Source organism: Tachyglossus aculeatus, chromosome 15 (genome assembly GCF_015852505.1).
Source record: "Tachyglossus aculeatus isolate mTacAcu1 chromosome 15, mTacAcu1.pri, whole genome shotgun sequence".
Taxonomy (NCBI): domain Eukaryota; kingdom Metazoa; phylum Chordata; class Mammalia; order Monotremata; family Tachyglossidae; genus Tachyglossus; species Tachyglossus aculeatus.
This window is the reverse complement of record NC_052080.1, coordinates 17284816-17312415: the sequence shown is the minus strand read 5'-3', so window position 1 is coordinate 17312415 and position 27600 is coordinate 17284816. Positions and strand designations below refer to the sequence as shown.

General features: G+C 48.8%; 1 protein-coding gene across 1 annotated transcript in view; it reads left to right on the top strand.

The window, feature by feature from the left end:
- The first annotated feature begins 2487 nt into the window (after positions 1–2487).
- TBCD (tubulin folding cofactor D) overlaps positions 2488–27600 on the top strand; it is a 211256-nt gene continuing 186143 nt past the window's right edge. Inside the window, exons 1-7 of the mRNA XM_038757410.1 lie at positions 2488–2725; positions 7223–7273; positions 8226–8323; positions 11777–11878; positions 12650–12796; positions 14311–14366; positions 18794–18926. Of these exons, the coding sequence (XP_038613338.1) occupies positions 2533–2725; positions 7223–7273; positions 8226–8323; positions 11777–11878; positions 12650–12796; positions 14311–14366; positions 18794–18926 (780 nt within the window). The 5' untranslated portion in view covers positions 2488–2532. The remainder of the gene's footprint in view (positions 2726–7222; positions 7274–8225; positions 8324–11776; positions 11879–12649; positions 12797–14310; positions 14367–18793; positions 18927–27600) is intronic.

The window sequence follows — 27600 nt, the reverse complement described above, 5'->3', positions numbered from 1 at the left end:
TGAATGAACTAGGGGAGGGGGCGCGGCCGGAGCATCCTGGGGGGCCCCGGGGGAAGGGGGGGGGGTTAGTGCTCTGCGCACAGTGAGCGCTCAATAAGTAGGGCTGAATGAATGAATTAGGGGAGGGGGCGCGGCCGGAGCATCCTGGGGGACCCCAAGGCGGAGGGAGGGGCGGTTAGTGCTCTGCGCCCAGTGAGCGCTCAATAAATACGGCTGAATGAATGAATTCCCCCTCCTCCCCCTCTCCATCCCCCCCGCCTTACCTCCTTCCCTCCCTTCCCCACAACACCTGTATATATGTTTGTACGGATTTATTACTCTATTTAATTTGTACATATTCTGTTTATTTTGTTAATATGTTTTGTTTTGTTCTCTGTCTCCCCCTTCTAGACTGTGAGCCCGCTGTTGGGTAGGGACCGTTTCTGTCTGTTGCCAACTTGTACATCCCAAGCGCTTAGTATAGTGCTCTGCACACAGTAAGCGCTCCATAAATGCGAATGGATGAACGAATGAATTAGGGGAGGGGGCGCGGCCGGAGCATCCTGGGGGAACCCGGGGGGAGGGGGGATTATGGGAGGGGCATTTTGGGGGGGCCCGGAGGGACGGGGGAACCCCTGGTGGGGGGTCAGGAAAGGGCGATCCATGGGGTTGGGGGGGTTAGGTGAGGGGCATCCTTGGAGGAGGGGGGATTAGGGGAGGGGCATCCTGGGGGGCTCCTGGGGGAGGGGGATCAGGAAAGAGCGGGATCACAGGGGGAGAGGGAGGATTGGGGAGGGGGTCGCTCCCAAGCCTGGGGGTCTTGGTCTTGGGGGAGGGGGGATCCCCATGGAGGAAGAGGGGCATCCTGGGGGCCCCGGGGCGAGGGGGGGATCAGGAAAGAGGGGCGTCACCGGGGGAGAGGGAGGATTAGGGGAGGGGGTCTCTCGCAAGCCTGGGGGTCTTGGTCTTGGGGGAGGGGGGATTGGAGAAGGGGCATCCTGGGGGACCCCGGGGAGAGGGGGAGTTCGGAAAGGGGGATCCCCGGAGGGAGGGGGAACTGGGGAGGGGGTCGCCCCCGGGGGGATCTCTGGGGGAGGGAAGGTTAGGGGAGGGGATTTGGGGAGGAATCGCGGATGGGGAAAGGGGGATCACGGGGGGAGGAGGGGGTGGGGTCTCTGCTGGGGGATCCCCGGGGGAAAGGGAGGATTAGGGGAGGGGTCGTGGCCGGGGGAGGGGGTGTTTGAGGAGGGGGCCGCCCCCAAGGGTGGGATAGCGGCCGGGGGTGTCCTGGGGTATCAGGGTGGGGGGTGGGTGTTGTGGAGGGGGTCGCCCGATTGGGGAGAAGGGTCCCATGAGAGTTAGAGGAGGGGCCACCTCCCAGGTTGGGGTCGCAGTTGGGGGATCCCGAGGATGGAGGGGCTGGGCTGGGAGCTGCCCACCAAGGTGGGGTCATGGCCTGGGGATGGGGAGAGAGGCTAGGAGAGGGGCTGCCCTGAAAGTCAAGGGTCCTGGGGGGCTGGGGAGGGGCAGCCCCTAATGGTGGGGTCACAGCTGGGCGAGGGGAGGGCTAGGAGAGGGGATGCCCTGAAAGTCAGTGGGCCTGGGGGGTTGGGGGACTGGGGGAGGGGTCACCCCCAAAGCTGGAGCTACAACTGGGGGAGGGTGCTGCCCCCCACAGTGGGGTCCTGTTGGGGGATTCTCTTGGGGGACTTAGAGGAGGGGGGACCCCATCCAGAAACCCACCAGCGGGAGCCCCAGGACGTGGGGAGGGGAGGGGGCGGCCCAAGGGCCAGGCAGGCCAGCCCCAGAGCCACCGGGGATCGTTCTAAGCCCTGCAGTACATCCAAGATAATCGGCTGGACACAGTCTTTGTCCCACACAAGGCTCCCAGTTTTAATCTCCATTTTATAGATGAGGGAACTGAGGTCCATTGAAGGGATTTTCCCAGGGTCACACAGGTGGCGGAACTAAGATTAGAACCCAGGTCCTTCAATCTCCCAGGCCCGTGCTGTAGTGCAAGTGCGATGGATCCTGAAACAACAAGGCTCCGGGTACAGGAGTGTGTGAAAACCCATCTCCTCCAAGAGGTCTTCCCGGACTAAGCCCTCCTTTCCTCTTCTCCCACTCCCTTCTGCCCTGCCTAACATGCCCCCTTTATTCATCGCCCCCCTCCCAGCCCCACAGCACTTATGTCCATCTGCGTCATTTATTGATTTCTATTAATGTCCATCTCCCCCCTAGACTGGAAGCTCGTGGTGGGCAGGGAACGTGCCTGTTTATCATTCTGTTGTACTCTTCCAAGTGCTTAATACAGTGCTCTGCACACAGTAAGTGCTCACTGAATGAATGAGTGGGATCTTATGCCCTTTTCCTAGTGCCTCACTGGCATGGGTCTCCAGGGCTAGGACTGGAGTCCCGGGTGAAGGAGGTGGCTTCATGAAGAAGGGGTGACCCGTAGGGTGAACCCGACCCATTTTTAACAAACTTTCTGCTCCTCTGTTTCAGACCCTTGTGTCCCAAAGACCGGAAAGCTGCTGCCGCTCCTCTTCAAAAATGGCTTTTAGCGACATGAACGGCGATGGCTCAGAGCCCGAGGAAGGAGCCACCGTGGAAGGCGAAGTTATCTCCGTGGGCAACGTGTTGGAGACGTTCACTGAGAGCCAGCAAACCAGAGCGTTGATCGGCAACTTGAGGGACGCCTGCGGAGATTTGGTCACTCAGGAGGTTACAATTGAAAAATTCCTAGGTGGGTCACTTCTCTGGGCCTCAGTTCCCTCTTCTGTAAAGCGGGGTTTAAGACTGTGAGCCCCATGTGGGGCAGGGGCTGTTTTCAACCCTATTGTCTTGCGTCTACCACTTTGAACTTGGCACATAGTAAGCGCTTAGAAAATACCACAATCATTACTTTCCTTTCACCTGGTGTTCTGCTGAGGGAGGAAAAGAGTGGTAGCTTCAGGTGGAAACACTTGCCTTCCCTTGGGTGGTTGTAATTAACCTCCCATTTGACTTCTAAAATGCAAAGGAAAGTCATTAAAGATGTACCCCATTTATGCTTAGGTGGTAAGGATTTAGGGAGAGAGGATACCCCTGGACACACGGCTCCTTGGGGGACAAGGTGGTGTTTTTGGTGTTTCATTCGGTCCCTTTTAAAGACCAGGAAATTTGAGACCCCTCCACCAGTAGAAAAGTGCTTTGTTAACTAAAGAGAAACAGAAGAGAGAAAAGGTAACTGTTTCCCAGAGGAGAGGTTGGGTTTATTCAGTAGGAACACTTAGCTCTAGGTAAGTCTGTCTTTGTGTTGTATTTTGTCTTTGTGTTGCTATGTTTTCTGGAAGAACCTCACAGGGTGCTAATTTTTTATAGTGTCAAATATTTTAAATAGAGTGTCAAGTGGTCAGAAAGGAGTGAGTGTTCTTGGAGAAGGAATGGTGGATGAGTTTGCTAGCTGAAGGTGGGAGAGTGGGCTCTTCCCATTTCACCTCCTCCAGGAGGCCCTTCCAGACTGAGCCCCCCCTTTTCCTCTGCTCCCCCTCCCCATCACCCCTACTCCCTCCCTCTGCTCTACCCTCTTCCCCTCCCCACAGCACTTGTGTCTATTTGTACATATTTATTACTCTATTTTATTAATGATGTGTGTGTATCTGTAATTATATTTATCTATTTTGATGGTATTGATGCCTGTCTACTTGTTTTGTTTTATTGTCTGTCTCCCCCTTCTAGACTGTGAGCCTGTCCTTGAGTAGGGATTGTCTCTCTCTGTTGCCGAATTGTACTTTCCAAGCACTTAGTACAGTGCTCTGCACGCAGTAAGGGCTCAGTACATGCGATTGAATAAAAGAATTTCACTCCTAGATTATGCAGGCAGCCAAGACATTCAGCTTGAGATAGTAAAAGGAAATTGGCCTGGCAGGTGGCTGGGATTAAGCTAGATAAGGATAATAGAGTTCACGTGAGAGCCCCCCACCACGGGCATTCTCTGAAACAATGGTTAACTGCTTTCCTCGTGCACAGTCCTTCCAGTGGCTTGCCCACAAATCCACAACGCAGAGATGCAGAAGAAAGTGACTTACCCTGGACCAGTGAGCTGCCCAAAGGGAGGCAAATCCCTTTCCACTTGGGGAGATTGTTGATTCATTTTTTCAGGACTTGACTCTCCGCTTCTGGTATTTGTGGTGTGTTGTCCTACTCTCCCAAGCTCTGCTCAAGCTTATTATTTTTTAATGCTACTTGTGTTTTCGTTTCTTTTGTGGTATTTAAGTACTCGATAGGCACCAGGGGCTGTACTAAGTGCTGGAGTAGATACACGCTAATCAGGTTGGACACAGTCCTGTCCCACAAGGGGCTCACGGTCTTAATCCCCATTTGAGAGATCAGGGAATGGAGGTATAGGGAAGTGAAGGGACTTGCCCAGGGTCACACAGCAGACAAGTGGCAGAGTTGGAACCCAGGTCCATTTGAGTCCCAGGCTTATGCTCTATTCACTGGGCCACACTGCTTCATGTGGCTCTTCATGTTCCCCGCTGAATGCTGTCTGTAGGTGGCTGGTGTCTAGGACTTCTGTTAATGCCCTCTCACCTTTCTTCCCTTCTGTGTAATCTTTCCTGCCCCATAGCTACAGTCCTAAGCGCTTAGTACAGTGCTTGGCACACAGTAAGTGCTCAGTAAATGTGATTAAATGAATGCCCTCTTCTTGCTTCCAGCCTACTCTCTTGTATTTGGGTTCAAATCCTGGCTCCACCAATTGTTAGCTGTGTGACTTTGGGCAAGTCACTTAACTTCTCTGGGCCTCAGTTACCTCATCTCTAAAATGGGGATTAAGACTGTGAGCCCCATGTGGGACAACCTGATCACTTTGTAATCTCCCCAGCGCTTAGAACAGTGCTTTGCTCATAGTAAGTGCAAGCAGTGTGGCTCAGTGGAAAGAGCACGGGCTTTGGAGTCAGAGGCCGCAGGTTCAAATCCAGGCCCCGCCACTTGTCAGCTGTGTGACTTCGGGCAAGTCACTTCAATCAATCAATCAATCAATCGTATTTATTGAGCACTTACTGACTTCACTTCTCTGGGCCTCAGTCCCCTCGTCTGTAAAACGGGGATGAAGACTGTGAGCCCCTCGTGGGACAACCTGATTACCTTGTATCTACCCCAGCGCTTAGAACAGTGCTTTGCACATAGTAAGCGCTTAACAAATACCAACATTATTATTATTAGTAGTAGTAATAGTAAGTGCTTAATAAATGCCATCATTATTATTATTATTACTTGGACTGCAAGCCCCATGTGGGACAGGGACTGTGTCCAACCTAATCAATTTCTGTCTAGCCCAGTAGCATGTACCATAATTAAGTGCTGTGTGGCTGAGGGTCAAGTGACTATCATCATCATCATCATCATCAATCGTATTTATTGAGCGCTTACTGTGTGCAGAGCACTGTACTAAGCGCTTGGGAAGTACAAGTTGGCAACATATAGAGACAGTCCCTACCCTACAGTGGGCTCACAGTCTAAAAGGGGGAGACAGAAAACAAAACCAAAAATACTAACAAAATAAAATAAATAGAATAGATATGTACAAGTATCAAATGCTTTGAGAGGTACAGATCTAGTGGCTTAAGTGATGGAGAGAGGAGGGCGGAAAGGGGAGAAGAGGACTTAGGGAAGGCCAATGGGAGGAGATGAGATTTTGGAAGGGCTTGGAAAGTGGTGGTATGTTGGAAATGAAGGGGGCGGGAATGCCAGGCTAGAGGGAGGATGTGGGTAAGAGTTTGGCAGGGGGCTAGTTGAGCCAGAAGTACAGAGACCAGGTTGGCTCTGAGCTTGTGAGGCTGTGTCGGGGAGAGGGGAAGAGACACCCCCCCCCCCCCCCCCCCCCCAAGCTGAGCCTGGTTGAGTTGTTACCACAGATATTCCTTCTTACAACCCTCCCCCTTGTGAGGTTTGGTGCTAGGAGGGCTACAGCCCTGCCACGCTTGGGCATGAGTTGTTATACCCGGGCTAGTGGAACTTAACTCCCAGAAGCCTCTGTGGTACGGCCCAAATCCGTTCGTGGTTCACCCTGGGTCCGATTCTGGCCTGGGCCAGAGTCAGATGGGGCAATCCAGGGACCAAGCTCAGGCCCGGCTGGTCCAGGCTTGGACACGAAGGACGGTTCAGGGGCTATTGAGCGGTTGCCGTGTTAGCCCTGCTGGTTTTTCTCTCTCGAGCCACAGTGCCATCTGGTGCTTAAATTAAGATTAGTGTTTGGCTTTATAGGGCATTAGGGGGTTTGACCCAATTTCTACCCCTCCAAATCATTTTTGAAAAATAGCATTAAATCCTTAAAAATAAAAAGTTTGTGAAATATTTACTTTTTTTCTTTTTTAGGAACAAAGTCACTTAGTGTATCCGACCTCTCACCCAAGTCCTGCCTCTGGCCAGGAACGTCCTCCCTCTTCATATCCGACAGACAGTCACTCTTCTTAACTTCAAAGCATTATTGAAGGCACACCTCCTCCAAGAGGCCTTTTCCTGATCTAGGGCCTTCATTCCTCTTCTCCCATTCTCTTCTGTGTTTCTCTTACATTTGGATTTTCTCCCTTTTTTCACCTCTCCCTCAGCCCCACAGCTCTTAGTTCCATAGCCATAACTTATTTTTCCCCCTCTAGACTGTACGGTCTTGGGCAGCGAACATGTCTACCAACTCTGTGATATTGTACCCTTCCAAGCGCTAAGTACAGTGCTATACACTCAATAAGCCCCCTTCCCTCCGTTACCTGGGGGATTTTCCTTTTGCCATTATGTTAAGAAGCAGGGGTTTCTTTGCATTACTAGGTCTTGTGTTGGATTTTTGTGCATTTCTCATGAGCGTTCCCATTCTCTTCCCAGTGTTGTGTGGCCTAATGGGTAGAGCACAGGCTTGGGAGTCAAAGGACCTGGGATCTAACTGTGGCTGCGCCACTGGTTTGCTGTGTGACCTAGGGCAAATCACTTTACTTCTCTGTGCCTAAGTTCCCTCATCTGTAAAATGGGGATTAAGACAGTGAACACCACATGGGACAGGCAATGTATCCAGCTTTATTAGCTTGTATCTACCCCAGCACTTAATACAGTGCCTGGCAGATAGTACACAAATTGACGAATTTGAGCAAGTTGAACAAATACTGTTTAAAAAAAAAACGATGGCCAAACTTTCCTTTGGCAGAGGTGGAATTCTAGTGCTGAGGGTGATATTTCTCATTTGAGTCATTTTTTTGTGTGTCTTTTTCAGTGATAATGGACAAATACCAGGAGCAGCCTCACCTACTGGACCCTCATCTAGGTAGGCTCCCCCCTCCCCCCAAATCTCCCGATGTCATTGTCAGTCAGACATATTTATTGATCGCTTACTGTGTGCAGAGCACTGTACTAAGTGCTGGGGAGAGTACAATCCGATCACTGGATTGAAAGTAGCTCTCTGGGTCAGTAATCTTGGGATTGTTTACCTGAGTTGCAAAATGGAGAGTTAAGGGGCCATGAAGTATCTCACGGGTGATTTTGGGGGAAACTCATGCCAAAAAAAGTCAGAGTGGGTGTGTGTGTGTGTGTGTGTGTGTCTGTCCGTCCATCTCTTGTATGAGTATTGCACCTGTCTGGGAGTGGGCTAACCTGCCATGGACCTAGCCTTTAGTTATCTGGTATTTGTGGTGTGTTATCCTACTCTCCCAAGTGCTTAGTACAGTGCTCTGCACACAGCCCTCAGATTCCACTGATTGATTAGGTAGGCTCAAACTCCCGATGCCATTGTCCAATAACTGGATTGAAAGTAGCTCTCTGTGGGTCCGAAGTCCCGGAGATTGGTTGCCCAAGTTGGAAAATTGAGAGGTAAGGGGTCATGAAGTACCCATGGGTGATTTCGAGGGAGACTTTTGTCAAAAAAGTCAAAGGGGTGTGTCTGCCCAATGGTCTTAGAGAGTGTACGCATAATATCCCCATCTGGATTGAACCACGCTACTACCGATTTGGCTTTTAGGTGTTTCTGGTATAATATCGTCCTCTCCTAAGTGCTTAACATGGTGCTCGGCACACAGTAAGTGCTCAGTAAATACCAGTGATTATTTCAAAAGTGGTGATTGCTTTCTGCTTTGGGCCCCCTAATCGCCCAACCCCAGCCAGAATGGAGCCCTTGGTGATTGCCACACACCATTTCTTTAACCTGTGACCTTCACCCCGGACAAAATCGCATTGTGTGGAAATGCTCATGCCTCCTGTGGGCCCTCTCTCCCTCCCTCTAGAGTGGATGATGAACCTGCTGCTGGACATGGTGAGGGATAACGCCTCTCCTCCCATCCTGGTGCACCTGTCTTTTAAATTTCTCTACATCATTACCAAGGTAGGATCAGTTTTAACTGTTGTTTTTCTTGCCTACGTTTTCTGCTGTGAAAAAGAGGCCTGGCATGGCCTAGTGGAAAGAGCCTGGGGCTGGGAGTCAGAGGACCTGGTTTCTAATCCCAGCTCCGCCGTTTGTCTGCTGGTGGACAAGTCACTTCACTTCACTGTGCCTCTGTTCCTTCATCTGCAAAATGGTGATGGAATATTTGGACTGTGAGTCCCATGTGGGACAGGGACTGTGTCCGATCTGATCGACTTGTGTCTGTGGGCAGGGAATGCGGCTGTTTATAGTTGTATCGTGCTCTCCCAAGCACATAGTACAGTGTCGTGCACACAGTAAGCGCTCAATAAATACAGCTGAATGAATGACTGCTCCAGTGCTTAGAATAGTGTTTGACACAGAGTAAGCGCTTAACAGATGCCATAAGAAAAAGAAAATGGATGGCAGTCTGGGGCCCAGACAACTGTAGGAGGGGGGGCGTGCAGTCAGGGAGGGCAGAGCAAAAGCGGAGACACAGTCTGAAACTGGCTGAAATAGCGCAAGGATGAGGGGTGACTCTCTTGGAGCAGAGACTTCGAGAAAACCGTAGCAATGGAATCCCGATTTGGGTTTTGCAAGGTGTGGCAAGGGTAGCCCAAGATTCTGTTTAAGGAATGTAGGAGACACACATGATTCTGTCCTCAAGACCATTAGCTCATTGTGTCTCCAACTCTTTCATTTTGGAGTCTTTCGAGCGCTTAGTTTAGTGCTCTGCTCACTGTAAGCGTTCAATAATACCATTGATTCAGCCCCATCTGCACAGCCACCACTAGTGGGTCTGTCTTTTTGGAGGAAGTTCCTCTCTGGTGCTCTCTGGAGTAGTGAGAATAACCCAGATTATGATAATAATAATAATGACTGTAGTATTTGTTAAACACTTATTACAGTGCCAGGCACTTTACTAAGCGCTGGAGTGGATGCAAGTAGATCAGGTTGGACACAGACCCTGTCCCATAGGGGGCTAATAGTCTCAATCAATCAGTCTCAGACAATAATAATAATAATAATAATAATAATAATAATAACAATGGTATTAAGCGCTTACTATGTGCCGAGCACTGTTCTAAGCACTGGAGTAGATACAGGGTAATCAGGTTGCCCCACGGGGGCTCACGGTTTTTTTAATATTTAAAAATGAATTTAATTGGATTGAAATGCAAGTCTGGCCACTGATTCAGTAAAGTGGATTTATTGAACACTTACTATATGCAGCACACTGTACTAAGCGCTCTGGAAAGTCAGTATAACAGAGTTGGCAGACATGTTCCCTGCCCACAACGAACTTACAGTCCAGAGGGTACAATCTACAGTTAAGATTCATTCTGAGGTAATGGGAGGGAGACTTGCTACTAGTATTTTTTGTCTCAGTTCAACACAGAAGGATGGTTGGAGACATGACAGTTAAGGTCACAAGCAGAATAGGTTTAGGGTGGTATTGGGTCACGTCTCCTCCAAGAGGCCTTTCCTGATGAAGTCCTCTTTTCCCAGCTCTTTTTCCCTTCTGGTTCGATTATCCTTATGGATCTGTGACCTTTGGGCATTTGATACGCACCCCACCCTCAACTTCACTTATATAAGTGTCTGTAAATTATGTATTATAAATTATTTATTTGTATTAATGTCTGTTTCCCCTTCTAGATTGTGAGGAGCTTGTTTTTTTTTCTTTTTTTAAAAAAATGGTATTTAAGGGCTTACTGTGTGCCAGGCAATGTTGGCAGTGTTGTATTGTATTCTCCCAAATGCTTAGTGCCATGCTCTGCACATTGTAAATGCTCAATAAATACCAATCAATCGATCAATGGTATTTGAGTGCTTACTGTGTGCAGAGCATGGTACTAAGCGCTTGGAAGAGTACAATTCAACGGAGTTGGCAGACATGCTGCCTGGCCACAATGAATTTACGGTCTAGAGGAGGAGACGGACCTTAACGTAAATAACGGATATGTCCACAAGTGCTCTGAGTGAATAAGTGGTACAAATCCAAGTGCAAAGGTGACCCAAAAAGGGAGAAGGAGTGGAGGAAATGAGGGCTTAGTAGGAGAAGTCCTCTGGGAAGAGATGCCATTTTTAGATCAGACTTTGAAGGTGGGGAGAGTGATCGTCTCTCAGATATGAGGGGAAGGGAGTTCCAGGTCAGAGGCAGGATATGGGCAAGGGGTTGGTGGCGAGATAGATGAGATGGACGTACAGTGAGTAGGTTGGTGTTAGAGTGAAGTGTGACAGCTGGGTTGGAGTAGGAAATCAGTGAAATAAGATAGGAGGGGGCAAGGTGGGTGTTTTAAAGCCAAGGGTAAGGAGTTTCTGTTTGATGCCAGGTGGATGGGTGACCCACTGGAGGCTCTTGAGGAGTGGGGAAACAGGGGCCGAACAGTTGCTTAGAATCATTATCCAAGCAGCAGATTGAAGTAGGACTGGAATGGGGAGAGACAGGAAGCAGGGAGACTGATGCAGTAGTCAAGGTGGGACAGGATAAGATGTTCATTCATTCATTCAATTGTATTTACTGAGCGCTTACTGTGTGCAGAGCACCGTACTAAGCACTTGGTAAGTACAAGTTGGCAACATATAGAGACGGTCCCTACCTGACAACGGGCTCACAGTCTAGAATGGGGAGACAGACTACAAAACAAAACACGTGGACAAGTGTCAAGTCGTCAGAGCAAATAGAAATAAAGCTAGATGCACATTATTAACAAAATAAATAGAATAGTAAATACATACAAGTAAAATAAATAGAGTAATAAATCTGTACAAACATATATACAGGTGCTGTGGGGAGGGGAAGGAGGTAGGGCGATGGGCATGGGGAGGAGGAGAGGAAAAAGGGAGCTCAGATCAGCTTGGTAGTAGTTTGGATGGAGAGGTAAGTGCGAATTTTAGCGACATCATGAAGGTAGAACCTAAAGACTCTGATGACAAGTTAAGTATTGGTGTTCTAATCCCAGGCAAGTCACTTGACTTCTCTGTACCTTATTGATCTTATCTGCAAAATGGAGATTAAGACTGTGAGCCCCATATGGGACATGGATTGAGTCCAAGCTGATTATCTCATATCTACCCCAGTGTTTAGTAGACTGCCTGGCACACAGTAAGTGCTTAACAAATACCATTGAAAATGTGGATTATCTGCCAAGAAGCCTTAACTCTCTTGGGTACCACAGCAGTGGGTCTGTCAGGATCGTACTCGCAAGGGGAGGCTAGAAAGAGAAAATCTCTTGACATGCGAAGAAATAACTTAGTTACTTCCTGGGGTCATTTCTGTAATGTTGTGATGACCATGCTATTTGTCTGGGGGTGGCGAAGGTGACCTGAATCAGTACATAGAGTGGAGGAAAATTAAAATGAGTTCTGTGTGGTCTCTAACTTTGGTTTGCAGTCTGACACTCTTTTTTTTTTTTTTTGCCGGGGGGATAGGTGCGTGGATATAAGACCTTTCTTGGTTTGTTTCCTCATGAAGTTGCCGACGTCCAGCCCGTCTTAGATATGCTTGCAAAACAAAACCCCAGAGACTATAAAGTGAGTATTTTTTGACGTCCATAAATTGGTTGTATTTATTGAGCGCCGACTGTGTGCAGAGCACCGTACTAATAATTGCTGTATGTAAGTGCTTACAATGTGTCAAGCACTGTACTAAGCTCAGGGGTTGATAGAAGATGATCAGGTCCCATATAGGGCTCCCCATCTAAACTGGAGGGAGAACAAGTATTGAAGTCCTATTTTGCAGATAAGGACACTGAGGCCCAGAGAAGTAAAGTAACTCACCCAAGGTCACACAGCAGACAAGTGGCGGAGCTGCGATTAGAACCCAGGTCCTCTGACTCAAGGCCCGTGCCCTTTCCACTAGAGCACGTTGCTTCTTTCTTCCTCAGGCAGACCGATTCGCAGTCCTCTGTCATCTCTCCCACCTCCAAACCCTTGTTCATGTCTTGCCTCCAGTCTGCCGATCTCCCACACTTCAGAACTGCAGCATCGGGGTTCAATACCCGTTCTCCTTCCTTAACTTGTCCACGCCTCAGTTATCTCAGCTGTAAAATGGGGATTAAGACTGAGCCCTATATGGGACAGGGACTTTGTGTAGCCTGATGAGCTTGTACAGTGCCTGGCAGACAGTAAGCGTTTAACGGATATCACAATTTCGACAACTCTGCCGGGTATCTGAAAAATCGCGCCTTCCATTCAGCTGAGGCGATCCAGCGCTGTCTGCTCTTTTTCCGGATTCTCATTGTCACTCTTCCTCTACTTCTTCCTCGTCAGCACCTGACGGTTTAAATTGCGATTTCTCCTTAGACCTGGGAAACCCGCTACATGCTCTTACTGTGGCTCTCGATGACCTGCTTGATTCCCTTCGATTTTTCACGCCTTGACGGCAACCTCAGCTCAGAAGAAGGGCAGACCCGAATGCCCATAATGGATCGCATCCTCCACGTAGCAGAGGTAACCAGCTCTTTCTGAATTTCTGTCACTCTTGGTCGTGAGTTCGGGGAACCCACATGCCAATGAAGGCAGTGTGGTCTGGTGGAAAGAGTATGGGATGGGACGCAGGGAGACCCAGACTCCTGCCTAGTTCTGTTATTGATTTTCTGTGTGACCAAGGGCAAGTCACCCACCTGCCCTGCACCTCAGTTTTCCTCATTTGTAAAATGGGCCAAAGGTCCCTACTCTCCCTCTAGATGAGCTTGTATCCATTCCAGTGGTCTGCGTAGCTCTTTTTTTTAAATGTTATTTGTTAAATGCTTACTATGTGCCAGACACAGTTTTAAAAGCTGGGGTCTTGTCTTATGCTGACAAGTACCCATAACGATTCCATGGACATCTCTCTCCAAGAACGCCCTACCTCCATCTGAATCGCTGGGGTAGATCCAAAGTAATCAGCCTGGACACAGCCCGTCACAGTCTTAATCCCCACTTTCCAGGTGAGGGAACTGAGGCCCAGAGAAGTGAAGTGACTTGCCCAAGGTCACCCAGCAGGCCAGTGGCAGAGCAGAAATTAGAACCCAGGTCCCTCTGACTCCCAGGACTTTGTACACCATGCTCTTACTACTACTTAATAGTAATAATGGTAATATGTAAGTGCTTACTATGTGCCAAGAACTCTACTAAGCACTGGGGTTGCTTTGGGTTAATTGGGTCCTACATGGGGCTCACAGTCTAAATAGGAGCAAGATCAGGGATTGAACCCCCATTTTGCAGATTTTGGAACTGAGGCTGAGAGAGATGAAGTGACAGCGCACTACAGACAGGCGGTGGGGCAGGGATTAAAACATGCATCCTCCGACTCTCAGGCCTGTGTTCTTTCCGCTAGGTCACACTGCTTCCCATCCTCCTTGTCACATAGAAAGCACTTAATGAATGCAGTTATTATCATCTCACATTAGAGCATGAAATTTCCAGGGCCTGAATATGCCTTGGCCTTGCAAGCTGATTTTTTTCCAGGGTCTGTTAGCAACGCTGGGGCAACCTGGCCGGTTTGAGGAAGTCCTGCCAACCATTTTCCATCCCTGGGGGTCCTTATAGGAAGGAGAGCCACAACAAGCTTAATATTAAGGGCTTAATACATGCCATAATTTTTGTAATTGTTAATAATAAAATAATAATAATAGTGGTGTTAAGCACTTACTATGTGCCAGGCACTGTACTAAGTACTGTGGTAGGTACAAGATATAGTTATTACGGGTCCTGAAGGGGACAAAACAGCCTAAGATAGTGTGGAGATATGAGGGAATCGAGGAAGGAAGGAGGGTCTCATCATTGGGGGCCCTGTCCCCCAGAAGCAGGCTCTCTCTCCCAGGACCCAGGGAGACTGGTTGTGCTGTCGGGGGTGGTGCGGTGGGTCTGGGCTTTGAAGATCAGCCAACCGGGCTCCTATCGTGGGCCGAGCTTTCCGGCTATGCATCCGGCCCCTCCCCGTGATCCAGCCAACCCACCACTGCCGTACTTTGTCATTGCAGACCTACCTGGTGGTCAGCGACAAGGCTCGCGATGCAGCTGCCGTGCTCGTTTCCAAGTAAGTAATCGTGGTGGTATTTAAGTGCTTACGGTGTGCCAGGCACTGTACTAAGCGCTGGAGTGGATGCAAGCAAATCGGGTTGGGCACAGTCCCTGTCCCACGGGGGGCTCACAGTCTCATTCCCTATCTTAGAGATGAGGTAACTGAGGCACAGAGAAGCGAAGGGATGTGCCCAAGGTCACAGAGCAGGCAAGGGGCAGAGCTGGGATTAGAACCCCCGACTGTCTGATTTCACAGGCCCGTGATCTAGCCACTACACCATGCTGCTTCTCTTTGGCCCCGAGGTGGCCAGGGACCTCACCTACCGGCTGCTGGGGAGTGAGTCGTATTTATTGAGCACTTAATGTGTGCAGAGAACTGTACTAAGCCTTGGGAAAGGACTCTATAACAGTAGAACAGACACATTCCCTGCCCACAACAAGCTTACAGTCTAGAGTTGCCGAGACAGACATTAATAGAGGCCCAGTTTTGCCAGCTGTTTTTTGACCTCGCCCCCTCATACCTTCTTGAATTGTGACAAGAAAATTCTCGGCCTCCTTGCCTGGGAGGGTGAAGTAGGAAAGATCTGGTCTGGGCCTAAGTTTCAGGACTCCGGTCTGACAGGAAGCTGATGATGCCTACTGGAAAGCTGCAAAAGATTGGGCCGGGATGTTGGCCTACTGAGGTTTACTTGGGCGGGCAGGGACAAGGACTGGGGTGAAGAGGGGTAGCAGAGGCTTGACTTGGGCTGTACTGGAGGAAAAGAGCCCCCCTGTACGGAAGCCAGGCCCTACGCAAGCCTTGACCTCTCCAACTTGTGGCAATCAGAGGGCACCTGAGGGCTTCCGCCCCAACTTTTTCTCATAGTAGACGTGTGGCCCTCCTAAAATCACACTTCCTCCAAGAGATCGTCCCTAAGCCCTCATTTTCCCCAACTGCCTTCCCCTCTATGTTGCCGCCTTCCCCTCTATGTCGTCTGTACATTGGGCTGTGTACCCCTGAAGGACTTGGAGACTCACTCCAGCCCCACAGCACTTAATATCCTCATGCTCTGCTATTTCTCCTATCCATAATTAATTTTAATTATGGATTAAATCTCCCCCCTTGAATTATAATAATTGAGGCATTTTAAGCGCTTTATGCCAAGCATGTACATATGGCTGGTATAGGGTAGGTCATAAGATAATCAGGTCCCACACGGGGAGGGAGAACAGATCTGTTCCCTATTATAAAATAATCCCTATTTTACAGGAATTGAGGAAGAGAGAAGTAAACTGACTAGCCCAAGGTCACACAGCAGATGCGTGGAGGAGGGAGAGCAGATATTGAATTTCTATTTTACGGGAACTGAGGCACAGAGAAGTGAAATGACTAGCCCAGGGCCACATAGCAGATGCATGGCAGAGGGAGAACAGATATCGAATCCCTATTTTGCAGGAACTGAGGCCCAGATAAGTGAAGTGACTAGCCCAGGGTCACCCAGCAGCTGCCAGGCGGAGGTGGAATTAGAACCCAGGTCCTTGTGACTCCTGGCCCCGTGTTCTATCCACCAGGCCTCCCTGCTCCTCTAGCCGCGTCTCCTAAGGCCGTGACTAGCCACTGGCCTCCAAGATAATAGTAATAATTTTGATATTTGTTAAGCGCTTACTATGTGCAAAGCACTGTTCTTAGCGTTGGATCCGAAGGTAGAGGAGGTGAAGAGCGGCATTTCCAGCTTTGGGTCCCTTGAGCTGAAGAGTGAGCGGAGGGATAAATAAATACAATTATTTTACTAAATGGCACAGACATTTATTTGTAGAGTTGCTTTATTGTGGAAGCCCAGGACTTGATCAGATGGGGCGCAGGAGAAAGTGTCGTGGTGCCATCTAGTGGAACGGCTAGTTAATTTACTGAGCTGATGGCTTTCCAAAGTTTGTACATTAGACCAGGGGCTGGAACTCTTTATTATTATATAGTATGATGATGATGATGGTATTTGTTAAGCGCTTACTATGTGCAAAGCACTGTTCTAACCACCGGGGGGATACAAGACGATCAGGTTGTCCCACGTGGGGCTCACAATCTTAATCCCCGTTTTGCAGATGAGGTAACTGAGGCACAGGGAAGTCAAGTGACTTGCCCAAAGTCACACAGCTGACAATTGGCAGAGCCGGTATTGAACCCATGACCACTGACTCCAAAGCCCAGGCTCTTTCCAATGAGCCACGCTGTATTTGTCAACCACTCATATTTACTGAGCACTTATTGCAAACGGAGCACTGTACTAAGCACTTGGGAGAGCACAGTGCAACAGTAAACAGACACATTCCCTGCCCGCAGTGAGCTAGACACTGCAATAAGCGCCGGGGTGGATGCAAGATAATCGGGTTGGACACAGTCCACATCCCCCACGGGGCTCAAAGTCTTAATCCCCGTTTTGTAGATGAGGTAACTGAAGGCCCAGAGAAGTGAAGTGATCCGCCAAGTTGACACAGCAGTGAAGTGGCAGAGGCAGGATTAGAACTCAGGTCTTTCTGACTCTTGGACCCATGCTCTGTCCAGTAGGCCATGCTGCCAACTCCTGCTCTGAGTTGGAGGCTGCAAGCAGAAGAGGGTTTTTCTGCCCCTTCTTTCACGTACCCAAAGTATCTTGGAGTCCAGAATAGCTCTGGTCCTGAACATTTTGGAAATGCCCCTAAGAGTTTGCAGTATGCTTTGCATCTAATGTATCCAATCAATCAGTTGTATTTATTGAATGCTTAACGTATACAGAGCACCATACTACGTACTTGGTAGAGCACAATGGAACTGAGTTGGTGGAAACGTTCCCTGCCCACAAGAAGCTCACAGTCTAACGTGCTAATTTCTAAAATTCTGAAGTTTCAAATTGATTAAAATTTGGCTGAAGGTTGGACAAAAGACAAAACATGCATGCTACTTTGGGTAATACCTGTTACAGTGGGTTTATTCGGTTCCAACAAGAGATGGAAGTGCAGCTTCAGTGTGGTTTACATGGCACAGCTGTTTTCAGCATGAAGAAATTCAGTGTTTGTATATTGTTTGGTTCCTTTAGGTTTGGGTTTTCTAGTTGGATTTGCACGTGCCCTGTGGAATAAGATTTTTTTCTGATTCAAAGGGACATTTTTTTTTGGCTTTGGAAGAGGCCAAAATCATCTTACCTTTTTAGCTTTAGAATTTTAATGCACTAATCAATGGTACTTGAGAGCCTTTTTAAAAATATTTGTTAAGCTCTTAATAGGTGCCAGGCACTGTACTAAGCGCTGGGGTAGATACAAGCCAATTAGATATGGACCCAATCCCTGCACATGGGACTATGCAGTTGTAAACCCCATTTTAGAGATGAGGTAACTGAGGCACAGAGAAGTGAAGTGATTGGCCCAAGGTCACTCAGCAGACAAGTGGCGAAGATGGGATTAGCACCAAGTCCTTCTGACTCTCAGACCGGTGTTCTTTTCAATCAGGCCACGCTGCTTACTGTGTGCAGAACACTGTAATGCAGGCTTGGGAGAGTATAATGCAACGGAGTTGGTAGACATGTTTTCTGCCCACAAGGAGCTTGTAGTCTAGAGAGGGAGACAGGAGTTGAACTAATTTTCAGTTAGGGGACCTGGTGGGGTATAAGGATATGTTTATTTTTATTTTGAGCCTGGAGACTTGACTCTAAGCATCTGTCCAAGTTCTGGTGGCCGTTTAATATCGTCCTCTTTGCTTGGAAATTTTTTCAGATCTCTTAGATAGAAACGGGGCTTTGGGCTGAGATCCAAGAAGTAATTGCAGATTTCCATTTTTCCATTCACTGTAAATGGTAAAATTCACCATAGGCTTGTGTGTGAACCCGACAATTCCCTGAACTGAAAATTACACTTTAAAAATCTTTAGAAGTGAAATAATTTAAGGAGGCATGTGTTAAAATGAGGTTTGACCTCGTTTTTCTTGTTTCATTGCATTGACCAGATTGTCTCTTCAGCAAACGGCCTCCTTTATTTGAGATTTAGTTTTGTGTAGCGTTCCTTTGTTTCACAGAGGTTCATTTTGTGATTCTTGGCACAGTCTAGTCTAATAATTTAGAGGTGTATCTGGATCTTTTTATCATGAAGTCTGTGGGATTCCTGTGATGTTTAATTGGCTGCATTAAAAAAACAGTGTGGGTATGAGGAGTACTTAAACCCCTAGCCATTTGTCTGTCTTTCGGTTTCAGAGATTAGGATAATTGTTAGGCGAATTTTAGTTTCTACCTGGTGGGCTGGGAATGAAAGAATATCATCTGGGGTTGTGACCCTTCTTATGAACCCTAAGTCAGAGGCCGACGACTGGAATGTTCCCACACAAATTTGGACAGTCTCTATTGGACTCTTCTTTCAGGAATACCAGTCAGTCTGAGAAAATCAAGCCCAAACCCGATCCTCTGCTGAATAAATAACTCGAAATGTTATTTTCCATGACAGGTTCATTACCCGCCCTGATGTCAAACAGAAGAAGATGGCCAACTTCTTGGACTGGACCCTCTCTACACTCTCCAAATCATCTTTTCAGACCATGGAGGGGACCATTATAATGGATGGCATGCTTCAGGCCCTGGTAAGTACAATTCTCAACTTCAAAAACCATGTGCTACATTTAACAATAAGCAGTTTGTCACTGTCCTACTTTTCTGTCTCTTAGTGAGGTTTAGACCATTGAAGGAATCTGCCTATGCTTTTGCCTGCAGGGGTTCTTTGTGGTGAGATTTACAGGGGATAGGGTTTTTTTTTTAAAAAAAAAAGTTCAAACCTGGAAAAGGGGAGTGGGGCGGGAATCGGAGGCGACAGATGTGGTCACCCAGAGAGCAGGTGTTGGAGGCTTGAGACCTTAGCGCAAAGAGGAAAGCCTAGTACAGCTAATCAATCAGTGGTATTTATTGAGCGCTCACTAGGTGTGCAGAGCATTGTACTAAGCACTTGGGAGAATACAGACAACAGAGCTGGTAGAGTGTTCCCTGCCCACAAAGAGCTCCTGGTCTAGAGGGGCTGTCTTAGGTCTCGGGGGGCAGGAGGTGTTTACACAATTGGAGACAACTGATAAGGTCACTCTGGGAGGAGCTGTTGGAGCTGCTCTGTGAGGCCCTTGTCCAGTAAGCGAGCCTAGCGTCGGCAAGAGCCAAATAAGAAGCCATCAGGAAGGTCATTGGGCGCCGTCTTTTATTCACTTATTCCCAGCTTGAATGTCAACGAGGCCAATCCTTGATCCTGGTCCTAAACTTGAGTCCTACAACAATCTTTGGACATTGGAGATCACAGTTGATCTGAGCCTGAGAGGCCCCGGTGATTGGAATTTGTCACTGGATTAGCCCACCTAGCTTTAGGTGATTTGCTTTTTGGAATTTTTACCTTCTGAGAGAGAGGCTCCATTCAATGTTTGCATTTACTTTGTTCATTCTCCAGAGAGCTGGCAGGCTTGGGTAGTGAACAGAAATGCCGTCTTCCTTCTGATTGCTTCCATAGTGGGTTTTTTTTGTTTGTTTTTTTTTGTGGTATTTGTTAAGTGCTTACTATGTGCCAGGCACTGTACTAAGCCCTGGGGTAGGTAGATTCAAGGTAATTAGGTTAGACACAGTCCATGTCCCATATGGGGCTCAAGTCTTAATCCTCGTTTTACCAGTGAGGGAACCGAGGCACAGAGATGTGAAGGAACTTGCCCAAGGGCACAAAACAGACAAGTGGCAGAGCCAGGATGAGAACCCAGTTCTTTTTGACTCCCAGATCTGGGCTTTATCCACTAGACCACAAACCCTGAGAGAGAAAATGAGGCAGAGACTACCCGCCTTGTCTGTGCAGGAATCGGGCTTGTCATAGAGGGCAGCTCCTTAGGGCCTCAGTTTATCCAGGTGTCTCAAGAAGGGGCTCTTTGAAAGTGAACTGTGGGATCGTGAATCCTCCAGCCGAATCATTTCTTCGTGTGGGAACACCTCCTTCTCCCAGCCAGTGGTTAGCACAAACAGTGAATGAGTCAATCAGTGATATTTATTGAGAGCTTATTATGTGCAGAGCACTGTGCTAAGCACTTGGGCGTGCATCCCTGCCGATGTCCGAAGTCTCCCCTCAGCCCCCCACTCCATTTTTGAGCACAGAGGTTCCATTCATGAGGGCCTGCCAGAGTAGATAAATGATTGATTATTGCCAAAGGCCTAGAGAAGCAGCATGGCCTAGTGGAAAGAGCTGGGCCTGGGAGTCAGAGGACCTCGGTTCTAATCCTGCCACTGCCACTTGTCTGCTGTGTGACCTTGGATAAGTCACATAACTACTTTATAATAATAATAATGATGGCATTTATTAAGTGCTTAGTTTGTGCAAAACACTGTTCTAAGTGCTGGGGAGGTTACAAGGTGATCAAGTTGTCCCACGGGGGGCTCACAGTCTTAATCCCCATTTTACAGATGAGGTAACTGAGGTACAGAGAAGTTAAGTGACTTGCCCAAAGTCACACAGCTGACAGTTGGGGAAACTGGGATTTGAACCCATGACCTCTGACTCGAAAGCCCATACTCTTTCCACTGAGCCATGCTGCTTCTCACGCCTCAGTGCCTCAGGCATGCCTCAACATGCCTCTTTATGCCTCAGTTCTCCTGTTCTCCCTCCTACTTAGACTTGGGAGCCCCATGTGGGACAGGGACTGTGTCCAACGTGATTAACTTGTATCTACTCCAGCCCTTAGAACAGTGTTTGACCTATAGTAAGTGCTTAACAAATACTATAAAAATAATAATAATTTTGATATTTGTCAAGCACTTAGTATGTGCCCAGCACTGTTCTAAGTGCTGGTAGATAGGAGCTGATCAGGCTGGATATAGTCCCTGTTCCACATGGGGCTCACCCTCTTAATCCCCATTTTACAGATGAGGTAACTAGGCCCAGAGAAGTGAAGCGACTTGCCCAAAGTCCCACAGCAGACAAGTGGCAGAGCCGGGATTAGATCTTGGGTCCTTTTGGCTCTATCCACTAGGCCACTCTGCTGCTTCTGAAGTGAAAATTCTGCTCCCTTGATCCAAAGTTTCAGGCCTGAGTCAAACCTGGAAATCTTCCCTCAGCCAAGAGCTAGGCCGGGTTGCTCCAATGCCCTCTACTGGAACACATTTCCACAAACGATTCTGGAAGCCTCATGCTCCCCTTCTTGGCTGTTGCTTTCCTGCCCCATTCCCTTCCCGGCCTTTGGTTTTCCCTTCCATGTTCCCTTGTGGGGCCTTGTCTCAGTGCCCCTGAATTACTTCGTGCTCAAGGCCGGGTGCAGGAGTGGGCTTCTGATCATTTGGCCCAGCCCCCTGCCACCAGGCCAGGCCAGTCTACCCCTCAGCACCCACAAACAGGGAGTCGTCTCTGCTTCGAATGGGGGGAGGAAAAACTGGGGGTTCGGCTTGTTCAGTGAGACATTTCCTGACCTGGATCATGGAATGAAAACTGTGGGACTTGAAGTGGGAGGGGAGAGGGGAAAGAGGAGAGAAAGAGGGGCGGGGAAGGGGAAGAGGGAGGGGGCCGAGAAGGGGAGAGGGGTGAGCAAGGGGGAGAGGGGCAGGGAAGGGGGAGAGATGAAGGAGAGTGGAGAGGGGAAGGAGGAGAGACAGGGGCAGAGGGAAGAGAGGGAGGGAGAGAGGGGAGGGCGGTGTGGGGAGAGAGAGAAGAATGCCCTAGGGAAGGGTGAGCGCACACCTGGCCTCGCTTGGGGCATCATCAGCAAGGTCTCCTCTGCGGGCAGCATTACACCATGGCAGCCAGGGGAAGCCCAGAGGCAGCTGAGTCCCTGGGGCTGGTGCCAACATGCATCCTCTTGGCTGGATACGGGACCTCCAGGCTTCCTCCCCGGCCCCAGAACTCCCAGCCACCCGGGAGGTTTCGGCCTTTCCGAGTCATCACCCGAGTTCCCAAAAGAGGGCATTTCAGCTCCACCCGAGAGTGTCCTGTCCTCCGCTGCCTCGACCGAGGCGAGAGGAAGTCGTGGGCTCACTAGCCAGAGAGCAGGAGTTTCGTCAGCACCTTGTCAGATCTGGAAAAGCCAAGTGTTGGTTGGAGTAACCCTCCTTGCATGATGAAACTTGCCGGGGTATTTTACATGTGGATTTTGTCATTTTCCTTTGATGCCCTTGGCTTGGTTTTTATCCACCTGTTCATTAGTGTGGGTTAAGTGAAACAGGTGAACACTTAACAAGTTGCATCGAAACCAGGGTGATTTTTTCCCCCCCCCTTTTCCCTTCGGTGCAGGGTCTTTTCACCCCCTCCCCCATTCATTCAGGCAGGGATCCCCTCCCTCCAGGTGGGAGGGAGGGCAGGGAAACACACATTTGGCTAACTTTTCTTCATGAGAAGCTCCCCCTAGTCAGCAGCCCTCTCAAACACCCCTTCAGCTCTTTCATGCTTTGAGGATTAAAAGGATTGGCATAATTTACAGCAACAAGGCAGGTGGAATTAAAGGAAAAAGAAAAGCTCATTTGGAAAAGGTAGCATGGGCCCCGGAGTCAGAGGACCCAAGTTCTAAACCCGGCTCCACCACTTGCGCTGTGTGATCTTGGGTAGGTCACTTCACTTCTCTTGGCCTCAGTCCCCTCATCTATGAAATGGGGATGAACACTGTGAGCCCCCTTTGGGACAGGGACTGTATTCAGCCTGATGAACTTAAAACAGTGCTTGGCATATAGTGAGAGTGTAACAAATTCCACAATTATTTTTTCTAATCCAGTCTGCCCACTGGGGGCGAGGACATGGGGTTGCATTATCCCCATGGAAAAGCACAGGGACTTTGGGGTCCTTTTTTAAAGGGATCTCTGATCCCTCCTTCTCACATTTCACATGCACTGCTTTTTTGGTCTTTTTTTAATGGTATTTAAGCTCTTACTATGTGCTGAGCACTGAACTAAGCACTGGGGAAGGTACACATTATTCAGATTGGATACAATTCCTGTCCCACATAGGGCTTGCAGTCTTAATCCCTATTTTACAGATAAGGTAACTGAGGCACAGAGAATTGAAGTGAGTTGCCCAGGGTCACACGGCAGACAAGTGGCGGGGCCGGGATTAGAACCCAGGTCCTTCCGACTCCCAGGGCCATGCTCCATCCACCAGGCCAGACGCCAAGCACTTGCTGTGTGCAGAGCACTGGACTAAGCATTTGGGAGCATACACGCCAACAGAGCTGGGGGACATGATCCATGCCCACAAGAAGCTTCCAGTCACGTGCTCTGCCATCTAAAGGGCCTCTTGAAGATGGTTTGGGTCACGGTTCTGTCTTGGGCAGCGCTCCCTGAGAAAGGCACCTGAGCTCCGCTTCTAAAAGAGCAGGCGGACTTGTCTTCCGTGCGAAGCCACAAATCCTCAAATTCGCTTTCCACCACGTCGTCGTTGACACTATTTCCCCCCTCCATGGCCTGAGGTGGAGGAGAAGTGTTCTGTTCTGTTTGTCCCACCTGAAAAAACGAAAATACAAAACCCTCAAGTGGTGAAGATTAATCAGGGTTTGTGGCACTCTTTAAAGTTACCGGATTCACCCTAAATGTTCCTCAGCCGGCCTTTGATTTGCTGCAGCCTCTCTGGAGAGCCTTAGCAATATATTCATTCAATCACATTTATTGAGCACGTACTGTGTGCAGAGCACTGTACAAAGCGCTTGGGAGAGTACGGTAGAATAATAAACAGACACCTTCCCCATCCACAACGGCCTGACAGTCTAGGGCTATCCATCATTGGTATTTGTTGAGAACTTAATATGTACAGCTAAGGGCTCGTAACAGAGTTGGTAGATGCATTCCCTGCCCACAAGGAGCTTACACTTAGTATTATGTCCACTAACTGTTTAGCCACGATAAATGCTGCTTTTCAGGTAAAAAAAAAATCTCAGGGAAGAGGAAGGGAGAAGGTTATGGAGAGTCCTTTATAACTCCCCCCCACACATCCTGATGCACAGTCTTATAGTGGAGGTAGAAGTGGGTGGTTTTAATTATTCCTGCCCAGTTTCTCCCTCCATTTAAATAAAGGCACATTAAGCAACACAACATGATACTGTTTTAATTTCAACCAACTCAGCAGTTCATCAGGAGCAGGTAGCAATATGTCACGAGTCTTGTCGAAACATGCCTTGTGTATTACACATCTCAATGCCATCGAAGGGCTGGGTTTTTCCACCTGTTTATGGTAGTGCATCCTACCCAGCAGGTGTGCGTTAGCAGGTAGCTCATCTCTTCGCTGTTGCCGGGGTTCGGATCGAGTTTTGCAGGGCAGGTTACTGTGTTCCCCGTGGCTTTTTCAAACCGCGTCTGTTTGACATCTGCTTCCAGGGTGTTTCGGGGCAGGAATCTTTCTGTCCCTGGGGTGGGATTGGAGGTATGTCAGGGGCCCTATCTGTAATTTGGCGTAATGTACGTCTTCCCTGCTAGACGGGAAGCTCCTTGGGGGCAGGGATCCGTTCTACTGAGTCTGTCGTTCCTTCTCAAGTGTTTAGTGCAGTGGTCAGCACGAAGAAAGCACTCAGTAAATGACACTGGTCCCTCCTCTGGTCTGCAGTAATTCCTTCATTCAGTGTCCCACAAGGGGCTCACACTCTTAATTCCCATTTTAACAGATGAGGTACTGAGGCCGAGTAATGTGACTTGCCCAAGGTCACACAGCAGATGTGTGGCAGAGCCCAAATGAGAACCCAGGTCCTTCTGACTCACAGGCCCGAGCTCTATCCATTAAGCCACACTGCTTCTCATAGGAACGATTCCAGTCTTGCCTGCCTGCTGCACTCTGAAGCCTCAGGAGCTGCCGACATAGTTCTAAGTAGGGGATGGTACGGGAGAGCTAGGTGCTCTTCCATCCTCCGATCCCTACTACAGAATTCTGTGTTGCTGAAAGATCCCAACTGCCCCCGTTTCCCTGGCCGTTGGGCAGCGGCCTCCTCAGAGTAACAATGACCCTCCCTGTTCTTGCGTGACTGGGATGGCGTCATATTCGAGTAGCTCGGGGCCCTCAAACTCATCGGAGTCAAACGTTAGGAAGGTCTAATAAGAGACCTAATGTGCAAATGACTTTAAAGCCAACCCCGCAGTGGCCATTCAAAGCAGCCAAATCCTCATTGATGGGAAAAATAAAGGTTGGCATTAATGGGGCATTTCTCTGAACTCCCCTGAAGGAGGTTTAGCAATAGCTGTGCATGAATCACGCCTCGGGGAAGCTGGAGAGAAGGCAGCCTCGGCCAAGGAATTGCTGGAGCCAGAGGCACAGAAACAGACCTTTTCGGGATGAATGGGGGCCTATTCTTGTTTTGGCACCGAGGTAGAATTAAGGACTCGGGACCCCATGTCTCTCCCTTCTTCCTCCTCCTCCTCCTCCTGGGAAGAATCCATTTAAGTTAGGACCTACTGGACAAGAAACACTCTGTGCCAACAAATGCAAATTTCACCCTTTTATGTTCGCTCCGTCCTGTACCTTTTGTTTAAACAGTTGAATTTTGTGTTCTTTCTCCTCGTCGCCACGGCCCCCTGCGTAACAAGCTGTTCGATCAGCCTGAGTACCATGGGGATTACTTCCGGGAGTTCGACCCGGCCGGTCCGAAAGCCGCGTGGTCGGTTCCGCCCAGGAGCAGGAAAATAACTCCCGGTGGCATTCGTTCCCTTTGGAACTGGGCCACTTGCATGTTTCCTTTCTAGCTCCATTTTGGATGACCAGGCCTCTGTACTAGGCGCCTTTGGGATGAGCCCAGCACGGCTGGTCCTCCCTACTGTAGACTGGAAGCTCATTGCTGGTGGGGTACGTGCCTACCAACTCTCTTATTTTGTACTCTTCCAAGCGCCGAATACAGTGCTCTGCCCTGAGTAAGCACTGACTAACTGGCTAGAGCACAGGCCTGGTTGTCAGAAGGGCTTGGCTTCTAATTCTGACTCTGCCACTTGTCTGCTCTGTGACCTTGGGCAAGTCACTTCACTTCCCTGTGCCTCCATTTACCGCCTGTGTAAAATGGGGGTTAAGAATGTGAGCCCCATGTGGGACATGGACTAGGTCCAAACTTGTATCTTCCCTAGTGCTTCAGTACAGTGCTTAGTCTTAGTATAGAGAAGCAGCGTGGCTCAATGGAAAGAGCACGGGCTTTGGAGTCAGAGGTCATGGGTTCAAATGTCGACTCTGCCACTTGTCAGCTGTGTGACTTTGGGCAAATCACTTCACTTCTCTGGGCCTCAGTTCCCTCATCTGTAAAATGGGGATTAAGACTGTGAGCCCCCCCGTGGGACAACCTCATCACCTCGTAACCTCCCCAGTGCTTAGAACAGTGCTTTGCACATAATAAGCACTTAATAAATGCTATCATTATTATTATTATTATAGGGCCTGGTGGTGCATAGTAAACGCTTAACAAATATCTTAAAAAAAATTACCATTGATTGATGCAAAGTTTCAGGCGGGTTTTCCTTCAGAGAGCTCCGGAGTCTTCTGCACATGGTGGACAACTTCACCGTGCTTTTCTGGGTGCAGTCCTTGGGCCTAGTTTTTTTCTCTTCTTCTCTTATATAAGCTCCTACTATGTGCCAGGCACAGTACTAAGTGCTGGGGTAGATACAAGATAATCAGTTTGGGCACAGTTCCTGTCCCAGTAGGGCTCACAATCTTTATCTCCGTTTTCCACATGAGGGAACCGAGGCACAGAGAAGTGAAGTGACATGCCCAGTGACCACCAGCAGGCAAGTGGCAGAGGCGGGATTAGAACACAGGTCCTTCTGACTCCCAGGCGTGGGCTCTATCCATTAGGCCATGCTGTTTCCCACTTTTTATGTCAGCCTTCCTGAAGCAAGCAGAGCTCGTTTCTTTTGTGTTTTGCATCTGCCCACTGTTTCTCTGTCTTTTATTCCTCCGTTATTTGCCTGAAGTAATGACGGAGGCTAGGGAAGTGAAATTCCTTGGGAGTTTCTTAAGGAATCCCGATGTGACCTCAATGAATATTCCCGCTTGCCCGTTGTTGAAGGGTGAAAATTTAGTAAGTTCTCCGTGAAATGTGCCAAAGTGTTAAGGCTTTGGAAGCTGTAGTGTTCCAAAGGGCTATTTTGATCAGTTTCTCAGTGCCTCTCTTTTAGGGGAATCGTTGCAGAGTAATAACAATTGATAATTGAGGTATTGGTTTAGTAATTTTAGGATAATGAGGTCTGCAGAACCTGCCAGTTGTTTGACGGTCTTATTTGAAATAAGTGGAGCAGGTAGACCTGCATCTTGTTGGTCAAGAAAGGACAGCCAGCACATTGGATCTGCCCAGACAGTAGAATGAC